The sequence below is a fragment of the Anas acuta genome, chromosome 2 (assembly GCF_963932015.1).
Source record: "Anas acuta chromosome 2, bAnaAcu1.1, whole genome shotgun sequence".
NCBI classification, from domain to species: domain Eukaryota; kingdom Metazoa; phylum Chordata; class Aves; order Anseriformes; family Anatidae; genus Anas; species Anas acuta.
This window is the reverse complement of record NC_088980.1, coordinates 33,688,847-33,707,161: the sequence shown is the minus strand read 5'-3', so window position 1 is coordinate 33,707,161 and position 18,315 is coordinate 33,688,847. Positions and strand designations below refer to the sequence as shown.

The 18,315-nt window shown below is 40.9% G+C and overlaps 2 protein-coding genes across 2 annotated transcripts; one reads left to right on the top strand and one right to left on the bottom strand.

Annotated features, from left to right (window-relative positions):
- The first annotated feature begins 10 nt into the window (after positions 1–10).
- Positions 11–4,687, top strand: TOMM7 (translocase of outer mitochondrial membrane 7). Its single transcript, XM_068674168.1, has 3 exons — positions 11–152; positions 3,253–3,301; positions 4,466–4,687. The coding sequence occupies exons 1-3, from the start codon at positions 50–52 to the stop codon at positions 4,479–4,481; spliced, it is 168 nt and encodes a 55-aa protein (XP_068530269.1). The 5' UTR covers positions 11–49; the 3' UTR covers positions 4,482–4,687.
- A 9,715-nt stretch (positions 4,688–14,402) lies between these two features.
- Positions 14,403–18,272, bottom strand: IL6 (interleukin 6). The gene is made up of 4 exons (XM_068674167.1): positions 17,794–18,272; positions 17,576–17,689; positions 17,267–17,413; positions 14,403–14,991 (listed from the first exon to the last, which is right to left on the bottom strand). The coding sequence occupies exons 1-4, from the start codon at positions 18,043–18,045 to the stop codon at positions 14,800–14,802; spliced, it is 705 nt and encodes a 234-aa protein (XP_068530268.1). The 5' UTR covers positions 18,046–18,272; the 3' UTR covers positions 14,403–14,799.
- Positions 18,273–18,315: the final 43 nt, after the last annotated feature.

Sequence of the window (18,315 nt, the reverse complement as noted above, 5' to 3'; positions counted from 1 at the left end):
ACCCGGCTCCTCCTCCTCCTCCTCCTCCTCCCTCTCCCCCGCCGCCGGCATGCCGAAGCTGAGCAAGGAGGCCAAGCAGCGGCTGCAGCAGCTCTTCAAGGGCGGCCAGTTCGCCATCCGCTGGGGCTTCATCCCCGTCGTGCTCTACCTAGGTCAGTGGCGGCGGGGGCGCGGACCTCCGCCGCCCGGCGACCGAGCGGGGGCCTCCCTTGGGCGGCCCCCGCCTGCTTGGGGGGCTCGGGGGGGGACGGGCAGGGGGCTGGGGACCCCCCTGTTTGAGGCTGGGTGTGCGGGAGGCTGCAGCCTCCCCGAGCCGCTCGGCTCAGCCCCCGTGCGGCTTTTGGGGTGTGTGGGTGCGGGGCCCCGCGGTGGTGCCGCCGGTGGGGGTGGCTGAAGGGCAGGGGCTGCTTAGAAGCCTGTGTGTGCGGTGGGGCCGGGGCTCCTGCTCGCTGCTCTCTCTAAAAGGTCCCAGGGAAGCCACCAGGCACGGCTGGGGAGGAGGCTTCGTGCCCTAAAATGTGTGGGGCCTTCTGGGAGAGGCGGCCGAGGCAGGCAGACATCTTCACCTTGAGCGCCAACACGCTTACAGCCGGGCTGTGCGTGTTTGCAGGCAGAGCTGAGTGGCTTTTAATCCAGGGGAATTAATATAACACGTAAAAATACATAAAATCTAAACCCAATTTAAAGGGCCGAGGCACTTAATAGATAATCAGTTACACACATGCTCGAACAACCAGAAATAAAAGGGGTCGCTTCGAACACAACGAGTAAAACCATTTGGCAGAGCCAGGTTAAAGTTTAATTACGTTTTCGTTCTTAGTTTACCGATTATTTCCAAATTGGTTATTTGGGGGTGGGATTGCAGCAGTGCTTTGCGACCTACTTCTGTTCCTGCTGAGGTTTGCAGTTGGTTTCGCTTTTACGACAGTATCTGAGAGAATCACTCTTAGCTCTGAGGAAAGCATATACCTTAAGCACCTTAAATAAAGCCATCTGGCTGTGTTTGCAGCTGTACCGATACCACAGAATGGAAGCTATGGAAGGGACCTTAAAGACCACCTAGTGCCAACCCCCGCCATGGGCAGGGCTGTCAGGGCGCTTGGTATATTTCTGTTACGTAACCCTAAGAAACAAATCTGTAGTTGTTTAATTTCTTACCTGCAAGCGATAAATATGCTGTTCCACATCTATATTGTCTTCTTACAAGTTTGCCTGCTGTAATTAATAAAAGGACATGAAGTGTAAGCAGGTGCCACCCTTGTCCCCCACAGACACTTGGGGGTGGCAGCCACTCAGATTCTGTAGAACTGGGGGAACCTCTTTTGTACAGCAATTACACGGGCAAGGGGCTACACTGTGCTTGGTGTCACTGCTTCGAGGCAAATTTGGTATTGACCCATGTATATGAAACGCAGGCTAAACTAAACACAGGCAATGAAATTTTCAGCTATTTGTTTTAATTTTCTGTGGAAGACCTAGGTCAGGATAGGATGTTCAGAATAAGTACAAGGGAGTCTGAGATGTGCAATTCCAGGTCATTGGTCAGGTTGTATTTTTTGTTGCTTGTTTGTTTTTAATGTTTGTTTTGAAGTGGCTGCCCCTCTTACGTGAATTAGACCAGTAGTTTTGTTGAATTGGCTTGCTTATTTAAAAGTACTAGGGGAAAAACAAACAAACAAACAAAAAAAAACAAAAAACAAACCACAAAACAAACAAAAAGAAAAACCAGAAACATTAGCTAAATCTGTTTCACACACATAGTTCGACTGCTAATACGATTTCATGAATTTTAAATCACTTCTCCTGGAAAGTATGGCAGTGAAAGAAAATAGGTCAGAATGTTTAACAGCCTCAAATCAGACAAGGTTATCTTCAAAGGGCTGACCCAGTGTCCATGAAGTTAATGTGAGTTTTTCCATTAACCTTCATGGCCTGTGTTTCAGGAAAGTTGTCACTGATTAGTTATAGTCTGTAAATATGTTTTTTCCATATAACATCAATTTCTATACAGTAAACATAGTAAGCATGTTGTTGAACAATGCGTGTCTTTTATGCTTCTGTTTCAGGACTTAGTTTACAGTCCAAGAGTTAAAGCTATTTAGTAAACTGTACCTTGAATCGCTTCTCTAGTGTACACTTGCTTTAGTGAATTGGTATCTGAGTCATTAGCTGGGGACGAACTCTCTGTAATTAACCACCCCCTTCCCCCAAAATGGTTTTAAGTTTAGTTGGTTTAAGATTTAGAATTCTCTAATCTTCAATTCAATGAGCTATTATTGAAATATTGCTGTAAGTTCAGGTGCTGTCACAGGACATCTCCTCAAGCCCTTATACCAGTTACAGGTGTCACTGTTGATGCTGTTTGACCAGGTTGCTTTCATAATAACACCTAAAATCTGCATGTGGGGGTTGTTACGGTTATGTTCCCACCCAGCCACTTGCTCACTCTCCCCAGGTGGGGTGGGGGAGAGAATCAGAAAGGGAAAAGTGCAAGAACTTGTGGGTTAAGACAAAAGCAAACCAAAGAATCTATTTGCTGCTTCCCTCCAGCAGGCAGGCATCCAGGCATCCTCAGGAAAGCATGGCCCATCACACGTAATGGTTTCTTGGGAAGACAAACGCCATCACTCCGAACATCCCCTCCTTCCTGTTCATTTCCCCCAGCTGTTATTGCTGAGCCATATGGTGTGGGATGTCCCTCTGGCCAGCCTGGGCCAGCTGTCCTGGCTGTGTCCCATCCCAACTCCTGCTGCACCCCCAGCCTGCTCGCTGGCTAGGCAGTGTGAGAAGTTAAACAGTCCTTGGCTCTGCATGAGCACTGCTTTGCAGCAACTAAAATGTTGGTGTTATCACTTCTAGTTTCATCAAAAATCCAAAGCACAGCATCGTACAAGCCATTATGTAAAAAACCAAAACACCTCCATCCCAGTCAAAGTCGTGACAGGATACATGTATGCATGCACGTGTGCCTTGATGTTTGGGGTAATCATTTCCACCATCTCACATAGCCAGCTGACCCTGAATTTTAAGTCAGAGAGAGATGCAGGTAATAATAATAAAGAAAATACACCCAAGTCTATTTATTTTGACTATTTTGTAACCCTTTGTTGAGGTGAGTCTATGTCTTCATGAATCACAGCTCCCTGTTCTTTTTATTGCAATTTAATGGGCTGGAATGATTTGATGCTGTTTTAGCTGTGTAAAAATCTGCACATACATATGAATGTTTGTGTAATGTATGTTTCACTTCAGGTTTTAAGAGGGGTGCAGATCCTGGAATGCCCGAGCCGACAATCTGGAGGTATGTATCAGGTCCAAATGTACATTAAAAAAAACACTGTAGATGATCAGGGTTTTAATTGTCATCTCTGTTCATGCTGGACAGCAAGAGCTGTGAAAGTTGCTTTAATCCATAGTTTTTAATTGTTTGGGGTGATAACAGAGCTGGTCACAGTTCTTTTTTGCCTAGAAATCTAAACCAGAACAGACAGCAAACCAAATTCTTAGAAGGGCCTTAGTATTTTGCTCTTAATCTTATGCAGTTTTTAATATATGGAACTTCCTGTACCTTTTGAGTGGAAGCTGCCCTTCTAATCTGTTCTAAGGGTAGTTTGTGCAAGTTTCTTTCTGCACCTAGGAATAACTACTTAGCTTTCTAACATGAGTTTAAAATAAAACCCAGTCTCCTTCCCTCTTTGCAAGTAGGGTGGTAAACTGTGTAAAAGCTGCATTAAATAAAGGGATATATCCTTTAATATTAATCACTGTAATGAATCAAAGTACATAGGCTCTCATTGCCTGTTTGTTGTGGGGCTATTTGTTATTGCTGCAACATCCTGGCATTAATAATACTTGAATTCTTGTGATATTTGAATTTTATTGGAGAGTTTCCATGGCTCAAACTACTAAAATTAAGGTTATGAAGGAAGTGTTACTCTTACTGTTCTTGAAATAGCTTTGTTTGCTGTACAGAACCAGAGATGCTGCTAAAACAAATAATTGATTGGTGTGTATTGTTTGCAAGGTCATATATTAACCATAGAAATTCCATTTTCAGGGATGTTACAGTTTCAGTAAAATATCCTATTGTCTTAAGAACTAAGTTGCTGAAGTATTTTTTTTTCTGGCAGTATTTCTGTTTAGTTTCACTAGTGTCTTGAGACTTTTTTTTTCTTTGGTTTATTGCATATGTCTGCACAACATAAAGGTAGTATAACAGGATATACAGATACCAGAAGCATGTGTTTGGTTTTACTCCAAAGCTTACAGATGCTCATTTTTCTGGGCACATGTTCATGCTCCGTAGGCTTAGATTTTATTTTAAAGGTAGCTTTATTTCACTGTTCTTTATGGGTAGTGTTTATTCTGTACTTTTATAGGGCTGTTTCTTCTGACTTGTGCTTTTGAAAAATCCATTTAAAAACAAACACATACTGTGAATCTGACCTTCATTTCCCCCTTTCAGTCTGCTTTGGGGATGAAAGATGTGGCTGTCCTGCTCTAGAACCAGACGATGGACAGAGAAAGGGTCTGAAGATGTGTATGTTCCAGAGGATGAGGCGGACACTTACACCAGCTGGCTCAGTCAGCTTGCTAAAGACATAGGTTGTACATACAACAAAATGGAGTTTATATGGACCTAACTTATTTGCATCACAGTGTAATTAAATAAATACATTTGAATGCATATGTGTTGTTTTCAAGTCTTTACATTACATATAATATAGTATTTTTTTATTATAGGAATGATAACCAGATTTTTTTTTCTAAATTTGGTGACATTCAACCCCCACAGATCATCATAACAAGGTTAAATTTCGGGTAACTATTCCTTTTCATGATAACCAGAAAACTGAGCTGATGTTTTAAACGTTTTCATATTCTTCAAAGATTTCTGCCTGAATGTTGGTAAGCCTCTGCAGCTGGTTGCTCTGTGCAGGCCTGGTTTTTGTTTTCTTTTTCTTTTGGATTTGTTCAGCTCTGGGTATCTTAAGGATTGAGAGATGTATATGTTTTTCTGACTTTACGTTTAAATACTATTTAAATTTTCCGTAATTTAGGGGTGGGGTTGGGAGTACGTGACAAAATTGCTGTGTATGTGTGTATGCTTGTGTACAGTAGAAGTTATTGACGTACAGCTGAAGGAAGAAGACTCTTATATTACGGTGTGTTTTTCTTTTGTTCCAAAGTCTTGTTCTTTGGAATACGGTGGTTTTGTCTTCACTTGGCATTCTCCATTTCTGTAATGAAACCAGAGCACAGCAATGGCAGCTGCTTGTTTTCTGTTAAAATAAAAGCTGAACAGGTTAGGTTACTCTACTCTCCCATCTAGAAGTATACAAGCTAGTTTGTATTTGTGCAGTGATACTTTACAGAACAAACAAAAAGTTTCTTTGCAACATTGCAACAAAGGCATTCCAGATTGATTTTTTTTTTTTTTAACCCTTTAGATTTTCAGCCAGTTTTTACATTTAATTTAACTAAGGAATAGGAGGTTTCTCATTTTCTCCTCTGCTATCAGAATTCGTAGTGAAATGTTACTGTGCAAAGTATATTCAGTGTATCAAAGGTAGCAGTGCAAAGTAACTCGGATTTCTCAAAGTCAACCTTTGTGTTTCACAATACCCAAAATGCAGCTGTGGACCAAAACACCTGCAAAAGTGTATTTCATATACTCTGTTGTGTGTCAGATTTGGGGATGTGGTTTGTGGGTCTTAACCACCGCATGGTCGCTCTGGCAGCTTTCCAGGAACAATAGTATTTGGCAAGAAGTTCCAAATGGGGAAGTGTTCTTGTCTCTTTTGTTAAAAGTGTATAAATAAGCATGGATATGTCAAGCACAGGCCGGATTCTGTGACCTCATTATCGTCAAAATTTCCCTTGTAAGTAATTAGTTCAGTTTTTTTTTTTTAGACTTGGAATTATTAGATAAGTATTGCTTAGGCAGTGCTTATTCTGAGAATTTTGCTTTAAGCACATTGGATAACAAATTTTTAGTGAATCATTGCTATAGATAAATGACTGCAATTGTTTTTCTTTTAAAATAAATCAATTGTGGTTCACAAAAGTCATTAACATGCAAACTGTGGCCTTTGAAGTTCAGGAATAAATTGTCCTTCCTAGTATGTTCAAGTCAAGTTAAATTGAATGCTGATGTATATTACAAATGTGTTCGATTAATGCAGTCACTTTTTATTTAGAGAGAGAAACACTAATTGAAACTCCTTACAAACTCATTTTTATCTTGAAAAGAGTTGAATAGCCGTTAACCAGAAGTCTTGGTAACTAATAATGTAACAAAAACAGGATCAGAGAAGTCTTTTTCTCTTAAGACTTAAAAATGAAGGGAGTCTTTGTTAGCAATACCTTGAATTTATTTGATAGTTGCTGTCATTTTCACAAAATTCAGACATGTTTGTAGGAACAGATCCTTGTTCTTTGAAGTTGTATTTTGAACAGATTACTATAAAGCATCTTAATTCTCTTAAAATAACTTCAGCAAAGACACCAGTTTTGTCAAGAGTGTTTGTGTGTTGCTAGGAGGAAGAGGGCAGGCCTCTGGGTTAACGTGGAAGGACTCAAATACATTTCCTGTTTGTCAGACTCCCCAAAAGCGTTTGTTTTACCATGGGATGGGAGACACTTAGAAACAAACAGGGGCTTTCCCACTCAGCAGACTTCTGTCACGTGGATCAGTGGCTTCTGGAGCCAAGTATGGCTTCTTTTCAGAAATGGGGTTTGTGATGCAGTCCTTTGAGACCAGGCATGAACTCTGATGTTTGAATGAAGTCAGAACGTGTAGTTTACTGAAAATCAGACCGTGACTTCCACAGCTTAACTAAAGTTTATGCTTTGGCCATGCTCTGAGAGGTGTGAAATAAAATCATTCCTGCTTACCTGTGTGCTGTGCAGAACGTACCCGCTCTGAGGTATCTTTATCGGATCTTACCCGGACGTAGGAATGGCACAGCCGCATGCCTTGTGCCTGCCAAGTGGATGTGGAGCATGCCTGTGGTTGCCATAGTCTTCGTGTAGTGCCCCACGTGGGAAGCTGTTGCTGGGGTGTGTTGTGCAAATAATTGTGCAAGAGGCTGAGGGGAGTGTTTCCACCTGGACTGGTCTTAGGAAGATCAAAGGTTGACATAGATTGTAGTTTGCTATGCTGTTTACCAAATCTTCGGGATTTTTTTTTTTTTTTGGCCAAATCTCAAGGGTTTTAGTGTGAGAAGAATGCCCTGTTGTGTGTCTCAAGTGACCTGCAGTACCATGAATAAGGTACTTTGACACGAGGAAGTCAACATTTCTGCATGTCGGAAGGTCCTGGTCCACCTCCTTGGCCTCTTCCTGCAAGAGCGGCACCAGCCAATGGCCCGATGGGTGTCTGAGGAGAGTATCTGTGAAGAAGGAATTATCTTTAAACCAGGACTGAAGAAATGAGCAGGCTCCATCTCTGAAGAACTGTCCTAGGGCATGGTCATTACAAATGTAAAGGGGGATAAAGATATTAGATTTTTATTTATTTTATTTTTTTTAAAAAAGGAGAAGGTTAGGGTCTGGAAAAATAAAGATGAGATTGATCAGAAGAGGGTAAAGGAGTATGAAATGCAGACAAGGTTTTTAGAAGTGAAAATTATGAAGCTGTGAGAAAAATACAGGTGTGTACATAGCCAAGGAGCAGAGCCCTGTCATGCTTGGTGTGTAATGCTGGGGGAGTCTTGTGAGTTTGGTGGGTTTCTCCTGGGATCTCCTGACAGCGTGGCGTGAAAAGACTTTCTGTGCCTTGTAGGGTAGCCAGTGAACAGGGGAGAATAAACAAAATCGTTTACAGATCTGTTCGTAGTAAGTTAATCTACAAAGGAACCTACCTTTTTGCCCCAAAAGCTTTTCAAGGACTGGTCAGTTGAGGTAACAACGAAGCTGATGTGAAATTTGGAACAAGTATTTGGTTCTCCAAGTTGCTGGTGTAGACACAGCCAGCGTAATGGCGTAATGTCATTTAACCATGATGTATCACATCATGGTTAAAAAGCAAGAGGATACATGCTTAGTTTCCTTAAGTCATCAGCAAAAGTCAAAGTAACTTAAACCTATAGTTTTCAAACATGTAAACACTGCAAACCAAAGCAATTATCATGATTTTGTAACAACAGGCCCACACAATGGCGATGTGTAAAACCATTGCTGCTTTTCTGTGTACAGCTGTCTCACAAAATGGCTGTGGATAACAAAGTGCTTCTTAAGTTTTGTTTTTATTGCATCATGTTGTAAATACAACAGGATTCTGACATGCTTTTAACAGGAAAAAAAAAATGCTAAAACAAGCTATATACCCTGGATATTTTTGGAAATATCTCCTTATATACTTGGAATTTAAATTATGATGGTACTTATGATGAATTTTGGAAATAAAAGCTCATTACATCTGTTCTCACCACAGGAGTAAACCACATCCTGGTTTAATGTCATATGACTAATTTACTTTTTCAAACTGATTAGTTAATTGCAATTTCTAAATATTTTTCCATGATGGTGTGCAACGCAGTAACTGTTTGTGGGTTACATTCATTGTTTCTTAGTTATGCTTCTATTAATTCAGGATTAGAGAATGGGTAAGGCAGAGGAGATGCACGTCCGCCAAGTGGAAAAGAGAATTTACTCTTATATTTTTCTTGTGATTAAGAAATCAAATTTCTATCAACAATAACTTAAGAAGTTCAAGCAACTGCAAAGCAATGAGCAGTTAGTAGCTTGGGAAGTGAGATAAACCTGGATTTCCAGTCATGTCCTAAAATAATTTTCCAGTTATGTCCTAATGGTGTTTCTCAGGATTTTTTACTCTTACAGAAACCCCCCAAATGGTGTAACACTGCAACTGGAAAACAGGCCTTTTCCAGCAAGACTGGAAGATTGCCTATATATCTGCCTTCATCCCAAATGGTCTCCCTTCTAACAAATTCCATTTTCTCTTATAGCCCAGTCCCAGGTCACTAAGCCGTATGATTAGTAAGGATTATAGGTCTTGGAATTTGAGGAACATCTTTGAACTTCATTGTATTTGTTAATATTGATAATGTGGGATCTACAGGTGTAGTCAAGATGTGGTCCCTTTTCATCTCTACCCAAATTATTAGCAGAAATGGAAGAAGAGAGAGGAAGACTATTGCTATGTACTAGCGATAACACAGTAGGCAGTTTTTCTTTTTTAAGGTGAAGATTGGACTTTGAACTTTCCGTAGGTGATTTTACATCTGTGTGTGTGTGTGCCACAGTAGGGATTCTCTCAGGTAGTAAAACTCTTAATATAATTTGCAAATATATCATTTTCCTTCTTTATATGTTGCAGAATGTAGAATTGTATCTATTTATATATAAATTCAAAGAGATGAACAGCTAGTCACTAATACATTTGCTCTTATTGAAAATAGTCAAAATTTAGCTGAAACAATAAAATGTCCATAGTGCGTTAGGGGAGCACTGTCTGGTAGAAATAAATATGGTAGGGCAAATCAAATCTCAGTTTTCTGAATTTGAAGATTAATGTTTTATTTATTTATTTTGCATATAGATTTTCTCTTGAAAGACTGATTCTTCTTAGATTCTGGTCATTCAATAGGAATTCAGACTGCAAGATTTCTGTACTGTGTTATCTTATGACCCCCAAAGTCTGCCTTGAAAGTATACTGAGATTAGGGTAAATATGTTAAAATTACAGAATTGAGTTAATTTACTTAAGAGCTTGGCGATGAAATAGTCTTTCAGTGTTGGAGCCTGCAGAGACTGCATTTTCTGGGGGTGACAGGGTTGGTTTTATTTTTCGTCTTTTCAGGAAGAAAGTATTTCATTGAGAGATCTGAAATTGTTATCTAACCATTCAATTCAATAAGTAAGGGTTTAAAGAAACTTTATCACCAAATACCATAAGGTTTATACTAATACGTATATTTATCAGCACTTCTAGAACTTCAGGGTCTGACTGTGATGTATACTATTGTATATTTATCTTCTCATTATTTTATTGTTTAAATTAAATTACTAGTTACAAGTAACAGTGGGAGACTCTGGGTGAAGTTTCAAAAGCTAGTTGAGTCTATCTGATTGCTCATTACTGCTGAAAAGTGATACTGCTCCATTTAATCTGCTAGTGGTGGATACTCCACCTCTAACCTCAGCATCCGTGGTAACCTCACTAGCCACCAGCCACTAATAAAGTCAGTGAAGGTGCTAGAAACGGAGACAGTTTTTTTAAAGAATCTGTTCTTTCGGCCAAAATTTAAAGTTTACATCGGTGCGTTGGCTTACTTGGCAGGCTATGGTACTGCTGTGTATCTTCGCTGACTGCAATTAACTACTTTTTTAATATAGTCACCATTCAAATATTTCAGGATTTTGAAAACCAGACAGTTATGACACTATTGAAATGAATGTAATGCAGCAAATGAAATGATTGCAAAGTTCAAACATCCTACTGTGCTTCTGGAATAAATTTTGTAGATTTAGCAGAAGCTCTGTAGTCTGCTCCATTTATTTTCTTTGTGCTTTGAGATGTTTTCATAAAGAAATTAGTATCTTGTGTACATGAAAACCTATTTCTCAGACCTTTACAGAAGATTTGAAGGCAAGCTCTGAAGTGAGGATTTTACCTTAGTAAATTGTCTTGAATGGAGTTCACGTGTTCACAGAAGTGGATTGTGTCTGACATGTTTTTTTGTTTTGTTTGGTTTGTTTATTTCACATCAGGCTTCTATTAAGAAAAAATACATTTAAAAAGTTAGGAAAATGAGACCATCATTGTCAAAAAACTAAGTAATTCTGCATTACAGATTACTTACCTTAGTATTAGGTCTTTTCAAATGATATTTTTTCTCTCTTATCTAGCATTTTAGTGTCATGACTACAGCACCAAGACAAACGTTATTACTTATCTTCCTCTGATACTGTCTGTTAATACCACAGGCTTTTTCTTGCATACTACGGAGTGCATGCATTCCTTTTAATGTAACTTTCTCTACCCTCTTCCTGCATTAGGAAAGCTAATTTGGGATAAAGGGAGTTTGTAATCTGTTGAGTATATTCCAAAATTTCTGGGTGATGTTAGTGAATAGAGCTGCAAGACAAACATGGAGGCAGACTAGCTGGCTTCACAGTCTGTGGGGAGAACCTAGTGCTGTACATCATCAGCTGTAAGGCTTGTTTGCTGGGTAGTTTCCCAGTTCTTACCATTAACTACTACCAGGTCTTTTTTTGCCTTGCTCAGTATTGGTGAATTAGCCCTCAGTTATGAGGTGCTGTCTTTTAAGAGCCACTTTGAGTAACTTGCCAGCAGCGCTAGTGAACTGGGGAGGTCCCAGTTGGCTGGAAGTTAGGGAATGGGACTCCAATCTGCAGTAAGGGCAGGAAAGAGGATCGTGGAAACTACGCCTGTCAGTCCGACCTTATTACCAGGGAAGGTCGTGGTGCAGATCATCTTGAGTGCCATCACATGGGTCATATAGGACAACTGAGGAGTGACTGAGGGAATTGGGGTGGTTTAGTTCGGATAAGAGGAGGCTGACGGGAGACTTCATCGCTCTCTGCAAAAGAAAGGTTGCAGCAAGGAGGGTATTCTCTTTTCTCAGGTGACAAGTGATAAGACATAAGAAATGGTCTCAAGTTGCACCAGGAGAGGTTTAGTTTGGATGTTAGGAATAATTTCTTCACAGAAAGGGTAGCAGAGCATTGTAGCGGGCTGCCCAGAAAAGTGGTGGAGTCCCTGGAAACTCCAGGGATGTTTAATAGACGTGTGGATGTGACACAAAGGGACATGTATTAGTGGTAGGACTTGGTAGGCCAGGTTGATGGTTGGACGTGATGATCTTGAAGGTCTTTGCCAACCTAGAAGATTCTATGATTTCATTGTTGCTAAAAGTAGCACAGTTATTTTTGGGGGATCAATTTGTAAAAATGTAGACTGATCATTTCTACTCTTTTCCGTTTTTATATGTGTTTGCGCTGAGCTACCAACTAGTAAATGCTCATGTGTATTTGTTGCTTATTGTAAAATACTTCCTATAGAGTGAATTGGAGAAAAAAAAAAAAAGAAAAAGGAAGATGAGTTAGAGAGGCTTCTTAACATGCTCAGCAGTGTTTAGTTCTCTGAATTCCATCTGAATACTCCACTACGAGTGTTTGTGTGTCACAGGCACCAGTGTGAGTAGGTTCCAGAAAATGGTACTTATCCTGGGGACAGAGTGCCTGAAGTTGACACAGCAACAGGCAAACAGTGGCCAGCAAGGCAGCTGCTGCATGGAGGTACCCTGAGAACTGCAGGTGGCTGTGGAGGAGCTGCAGGTAAAATGGTGGCACCTCAGCGACAGCACCAGCAGCATCTCCTAGCAAGCAGTGATCTTTGCTCACATTGTACATCCTGAAATGTAGTAATGTTTGCATCTTTGCTATGGTGACGGACGACACGGGGTGGCTGCTAGCTGAAGGGTGCAGGTAGGAAGTGCAGATGCTTGTCAGTCTGTTGCAGGAGATTTCAGTACCCTGCAGTTGGGCTGTCTCCTGGAATTCCAGGAGGAAATCCTTTCTAAGAGTGAGTTTGTTTAGTTAAGGTTTTCATAGTAACTAATAAAAATCTTATAATGATTCTTAACCATCACCCAGTACTAGGAGAGCGGTGAGCCCAGATTCTTTTTCTCTTCCTTCCTTACTTTTTTTCTTTTTTCTTTCCCCTCTGCTCTCACATAGTAATACAGTCCTTGAAGAGTTCAACTTGGGACCCCCGTTGAGGTCTCCTGTGGATCACGTACAGTATGATCTGTGCTGTATGTGTGAGCGGAGAATATGTATTTTTCATTGCTGCTATCTCAAGAGGGAGAAGAATGAAGATTCTTGGTGGTAAACCCTTCATACATGACCTCACTCAGAGAACTTCCTTTTTTTAAGGACACTTACTGAATTCTTACTGAAGATGTTTCAGAGTTTCATATAGACCAACAGATGCAAATTACATTCTTTCCTTCTCAAAGCCACATGCATGCAAGACAGCAGCCCAGCGGCTTTAAGACTGGTTGTTGCATTTTACTCAGAAAAGGGCAAAGTGATTTAGGTAAACTTTGTGGCTCTCCCCTAGCTGTCATGGTAAGCACCAGAATGCTCTCTAACCAAGCATTCACTAAGAAAATCTCTGCAAGGTTAGGCTTTGAAAAGAGCTTTGACTGTGTGCCAGGACAGCTAAAGTACTGTCTTCTATGTTGCGAGGAAACCCCACTCGCCACAGACATCTTGAAGATGACCACTTTGAGGTCTCTTCATTCTTTCCTGAGGTGTTGCACAATTTGAGCCATATGTTTTTACCATATTGGGCAAAGCAATTGTACTTCACTTTGTGTTGAGCCTCTGAGATGCAGGCTATGAGCTGACTGCTCACTGTTTTGGCATCCCCAGTGGTGGAATGCGTGCACAGAGGATCAGATCTCTCAGAGGAAGAGGAGAATTTACTGACATCCTTATCCACATTCCAGGGCATGCCTTTCATCTCCTCATCTGCACCATTGTGCTGCTCAAGAGAGAGGGTCATTAATGTTCTTCCATTCACACTGTAAGGACAAAGCTCAAGGGACTCCATCCTTTATGTGTGCTATGAGCTAAATTCCTATGTGTTTGGGTATATGAGGTATGTCCACAGCCACAATGAAAGAGATGAAACAGGTAAGGAATATTTCAGTGGTTTGGTACTCAGTCTAAGGATCTTTTTTTCTCTGCAGTGCTCAACAATTTGCATTCATGTTATGGTAACCTCTCCATGCTAGTGGAATATAAATGACAAAAGACAAATGGATTAGATCATCAAGAGTCACTGATGTCTTATCAATAATATGTTGATTTCTCCCACCTGGCAAAGATCCTAAGATTTTTTTTTTTCATCTTCGGGGTAGGGGAGAAATGTTTGGTCAAACTTGGAAAATTCCCTCGAATGACAGCAGTAAGTCTAATCAGAGGATAATCAGGTTATATCAAACCTGTTAATTCAATATCTGACCACTTTATTTGTTTCAAATAGATTGCTGACTTGTAAGCATCTACTTACAAATTTATAGTGTTCCCTATTAAATATAGGGGACTCATTATCCATTTGTTTCTTGAGCAGTAATGCTTTATCATATTCAGTACTGAAGTACGTACAGTACATACTGATGTAAATACAGTACGTACAGTACATCTATTTACTTTATATACCATTTTAAGAATTTTATGGAGATTATGCTGTATATGTATGTATAGATGTATTATGTAGCTTTCTGCTGTAATTATACTGATAAAAATTTAAATTATTGAAAATAGTTATTTTGATAATTACCGGCATTAAAATATAGATATATTAGAGTCCCTCCATCTTAATTAAACTTCAAACAGGTCATACATTTTTTTTAATCAGTTTTTATTTGTTTACAAAATATAAATAGGTCATAAATGCAATCTCAAATATTTTAAAAGCATAAGTTATACAACAATCTAGCTTCTGAAAAATTCTTTTGGTATCAAATACATATTAAATAAGTTGATATTCTGAATAATACCATTAGAAATGAAATAAAATAGGTCCTTTCTTTAAATTATTTCTAAATATTGAAAATATAAATAGAAATCATTAGAAATGAATAAATATTTTAAATACAATAAATAGGTTCCTAAAAGGAAATGAGGATATATAAAAATGAAAACCATTGTTACTATTTCTGGTTCTTAAAACAGAACAACACTGTCATCTGCCACATGACAGATTTGTAACAAAGGATCGTGCCCGAATTAAAACATTCAGACACTGACACTCCTGGTGTTTTTCAAATAGCGAACAGCCCTCACGGTTTTCTCCATAAATGAAGTAAAGTCTCGGAGGATGAGGTGTGTGGTGATTTTCTCTATCCAGGTCTTATCCGATTTCAGCTTTGTGAGGAGGGATTTCTGGGTAGCTGAATCTGGGATGACCACTTCATCAGGATTTATCACCTGTGAAAAACAGAATATTAAAGTGCCCTTGTTAAAATGGTTTAAACAATCTTGACAGTGATTGGTTTATACATAAGAATATGTTTCAACCAGCTGTGTATTCACCCATTCTGCACAGCTACCGGCAGACCTCCCTGCAACCTGTGTATATCTACAGCTCCGCTTCTGGGGTGGGATTTGAGGTATGTTTCTATCTGCTGCTATGTCTCCAGAAGAATCAAAAACTCTTGTCTAAACTATAGCATTTGTTCTAGTTTGCATGTTCCAGTCAAATGCGCTGCACTGGACAGATCAAAGACTTTTGCCTGGTGTCCACCTACCATGTGGTTAGCTGGGAGGATGCTGTACATAGTATGCCCTAATCCATACTGGCTGCTGCATCCTGAATCGTAAGTTAATTAGATGACATTCAAGTGCTCTCGCATTTGGTAGTAGATTAACGGTTTTCAAAAGACACCAAACTTGTCTAGCTGCTTAATTCCTACTTTCCAGGCATTGAGATACATGGAAGATTAACCATTACCACTTTCTTTGGTGTGTGACATCCTAAGGACAAGATGAGTAAGAGAAGTTTCATATCTAATTCTAGCAGTCAACTCTGGGAACTGGATACCCAAATGGTTTCAAAGAGCTTGTCCCATGGTGTGGCTGGATGACTTTTTTAAATGGGACTTGCCCAAATCATGGAGCAGTTTCAGTTCAGTTTCTAGAAGTCTAATAATAAAGTGTCTTATTCATCCTGTTTTTAAGATCTGTCCTACTCTTTAACAAGTGACAAAAGCACATGCACCTCCTTCTGGAACTTTTTTTTTTTGTCAAATTAAAGTAATGAACATTTGAACATTTACTTGTGTCTAGACTATTTGGAGATGGATTCTGATCATGTTTAGTTACAGGTATATCAGACACCTTTTTGCATGCTTTTTTTTTTTTTTTTTTTTTTTAAATTTGGATATCCAGACGGGTATCTTGCTAATGGATTGACTTGACCACAAATGACAGATTCTTTCCACCTGCTCTCTTTGCCTTAAACAGCAGAGAGACTTCCCATAAAGAAAAGTTTCCACCCTGGAGATCAAGGCTCCCGATTTTCTCAAAATCTCCATAGTTCCTTCAAATGAAGGGTTTGATTTGACCATCGAGTTTAATTGCACCTGTCCTAATTACCTCTACCTTTCTAATTTTCAGAAAAGGCTAGTCTCACCCAGCTATAAAACAAACTTTCTGCAAACTAATGAGTTTGAAGTCAGTACTCAGCTGCTGTCTTATGACAGGACTATTATTCTTAGCAAGTACGGTGTGAAAAAAGCAGTTCAGCTTCCTTTCACTTAAAGAATGATGAACATAAATAAATATGTTAAGAAAGGTATTAGTATCAAACAATGGCCTTTTCAACACTGAAAAGCACCTTGAAGGAAATAATGCCCTGAGACTTCCGCAGTTCTTAATTCTGGAATCCTTACTTACCTGGGTGGTTCTTACTCATGCAAAGTTTCACTGATGACAAAGAAAGTATTCATCTTAAGGATTATTAACATGAGTAAGAACTGCAGGAATGAAATGAATTTTAAAGTGTGATCTTTCAAAGCACTCCAAAACACACAAAACAGCTGTCAGAATTGAATAGCCTTTAGTTTACCAAATGAAAAGAGAATCAGATGTCTATAAAGAATATACATATATTTTTTTCCCCATGATGGTTGCAAGCTTTTCAATAGGCAGCGCCTTTAATTTAGTTGGGTCATTAACTTATGTTCTGAATTTACCTGTTTTCTTTGATTGTAAATTGGTGATATTTGAATACACCACACAGCTCACTAGAAAAGTTTGTTTTGGAGAGTTTAAAAGATTCATAATATTGTAAAACTGTATTTACTATTATTCATGTAGGTTTTAAGATAAGTTATCGTATTCCTTGGAGTTTTGCAACATTAGGAGGTTAGGACTGAACTGCAGTTAGGAAAGAATTGCCTGAGAAGTCTCAGCCAGGCAGCATTAGCTTATTTGTTCTTAAACAGAAAGCTGCATTTAATTGTCAGTTGGTAAATCAAAAATGAAAACAGAAAGTGGGAAGAAGAGTAGTTTCTTTAACAAAACAGACACAACCTGTAAATTAGTCATAAGGTTAAGTATCCGAGCATAAGGAACTGCTGTCATCTGTTCATCCTGAGAGAAGTAAGAGTGGGAAATGTTTGGCTTCACAAGCTCCCTATTCCTCCGACTACACATCAGTTCTAAGTCACAAAAGTTGTCTGAGTAAATAAAAAAGACTCACCATCTGCCTTATTGTCGTTGCCAGATGCTTTGTGCTATAGCACAGCGACTCAACTTTTTGCTTTTCACTGGTAAAAGTTTCTTGTACGTATTCAAGGTAGGTCTGAAAGGTGAAAAGCCCGCTGGAGAGTTTCTTCAAGCATTTCTCCTGGAAAGAGAAAGGTGAGAAGGTCAGCTCTAACTCAGATGTGGCTTTGGCGGAGCGTGGTCCGTAGGGGCAGGTGGGCAGGAGGGAGGGGGCACAAGCTGCTTTTGGGGCAAGCCCAAAAGTGCTGCCGGGGTTCGGGCGAGAAGGGGAGCGCTTCCTTGCCTCGTCGAAGCCAGCCAGGAGACACCCGTCTTCCTCCGTCACCTTGGGGAGGTTGAGGTTGTTCTGGACCAGCATCTCCATGCTGTTCTCGCAGACGGTGAACTTCTCGCACATCTGAGGGGAGAGACACCCACACCTCGCGTCGCACCTCGGCGGCGGGCAGCAGCCCCCCGACCCCGGGAGGACGACCACCCACCCCCTGGCGGCCCCGTACCCACCTCCTCCTGCAGTCGGGCCGCCCGGGCGTGCAGCAGCCAGGCCAGGGCCTCGCAGTCGGGCAGCGCCGCCCGCCTCGCCCCGGCCTCCTCCGGCTCGGCCTCCCCGGAGGAGTCGGGGCCGGCGGCCAGGGGCAGCGGCGCGGCGGCGGCGGGCGGAGGCAGCAGCGGCAGCAGCAGCAGCAGGGCGGCGGCGGAGCGGAGGGAGGGCGGCCCCCGGCTCCTCGCCGCCTGGCAGCCGTCGGGAGAGCTCATGGTGAGGCTCTTCTTCTTCGGCTCCGTCCCGTCTTCGGAGGAGGAGGAGAGGCCGGCGGGTTGAGTGAGCTCCGGGCATCCCTGAACGTGTATTTATCGAGGGGGCTTCGAGATTATTCACGGCCTGGGAAAATCCGGGCTGAGAACACGGGGGTGTGCGCTCGCCCCGTCTGAGCGCGGCGGGATTGTGAAACGGGGCCGTGGGGGGCGAGCCGAGAGGAGCCGGGCAGAAACATGAAGTCATTTTCCCAACCGGTAACTCCTTGAGGG

Bases quoted from the DNA above. Each gene is read 5' to 3' on its own strand.
- TOMM7 (XM_068674168.1), top strand. From the start codon at position 50: ATGCCGAAGCTGAGCAAGGAGGCCAAGCAGCGGCTGCAGCAGCTCTTC. The intron at 153-3,252 runs GTCAGTGGCGGC...GTTTCACTTCAG, and splicing joins CCCCGTCGTGCTCTACCTAG to GTTTTAAGAGGGGTGCAGAT.
- IL6 (XM_068674167.1), bottom strand. From the start codon at position 18,045: ATGAGCTCTCCCGACGGCTGCCAGGCGGCGAGGAGCCGGGGGCCGCCC. The intron at 17,690-17,793 runs GTGGGTACGGGG...CTCTCCCCTCAG, and splicing joins CGGCCCGACTGCAGGAGGAG to ATGTGCGAGAAGTTCACCGT. The intron at 17,414-17,575 runs GCAAGGAAGCGC...TTCTCTTTCCAG, and splicing joins TCCTGGCTGGCTTCGACGAG to GAGAAATGCTTGAAGAAACT.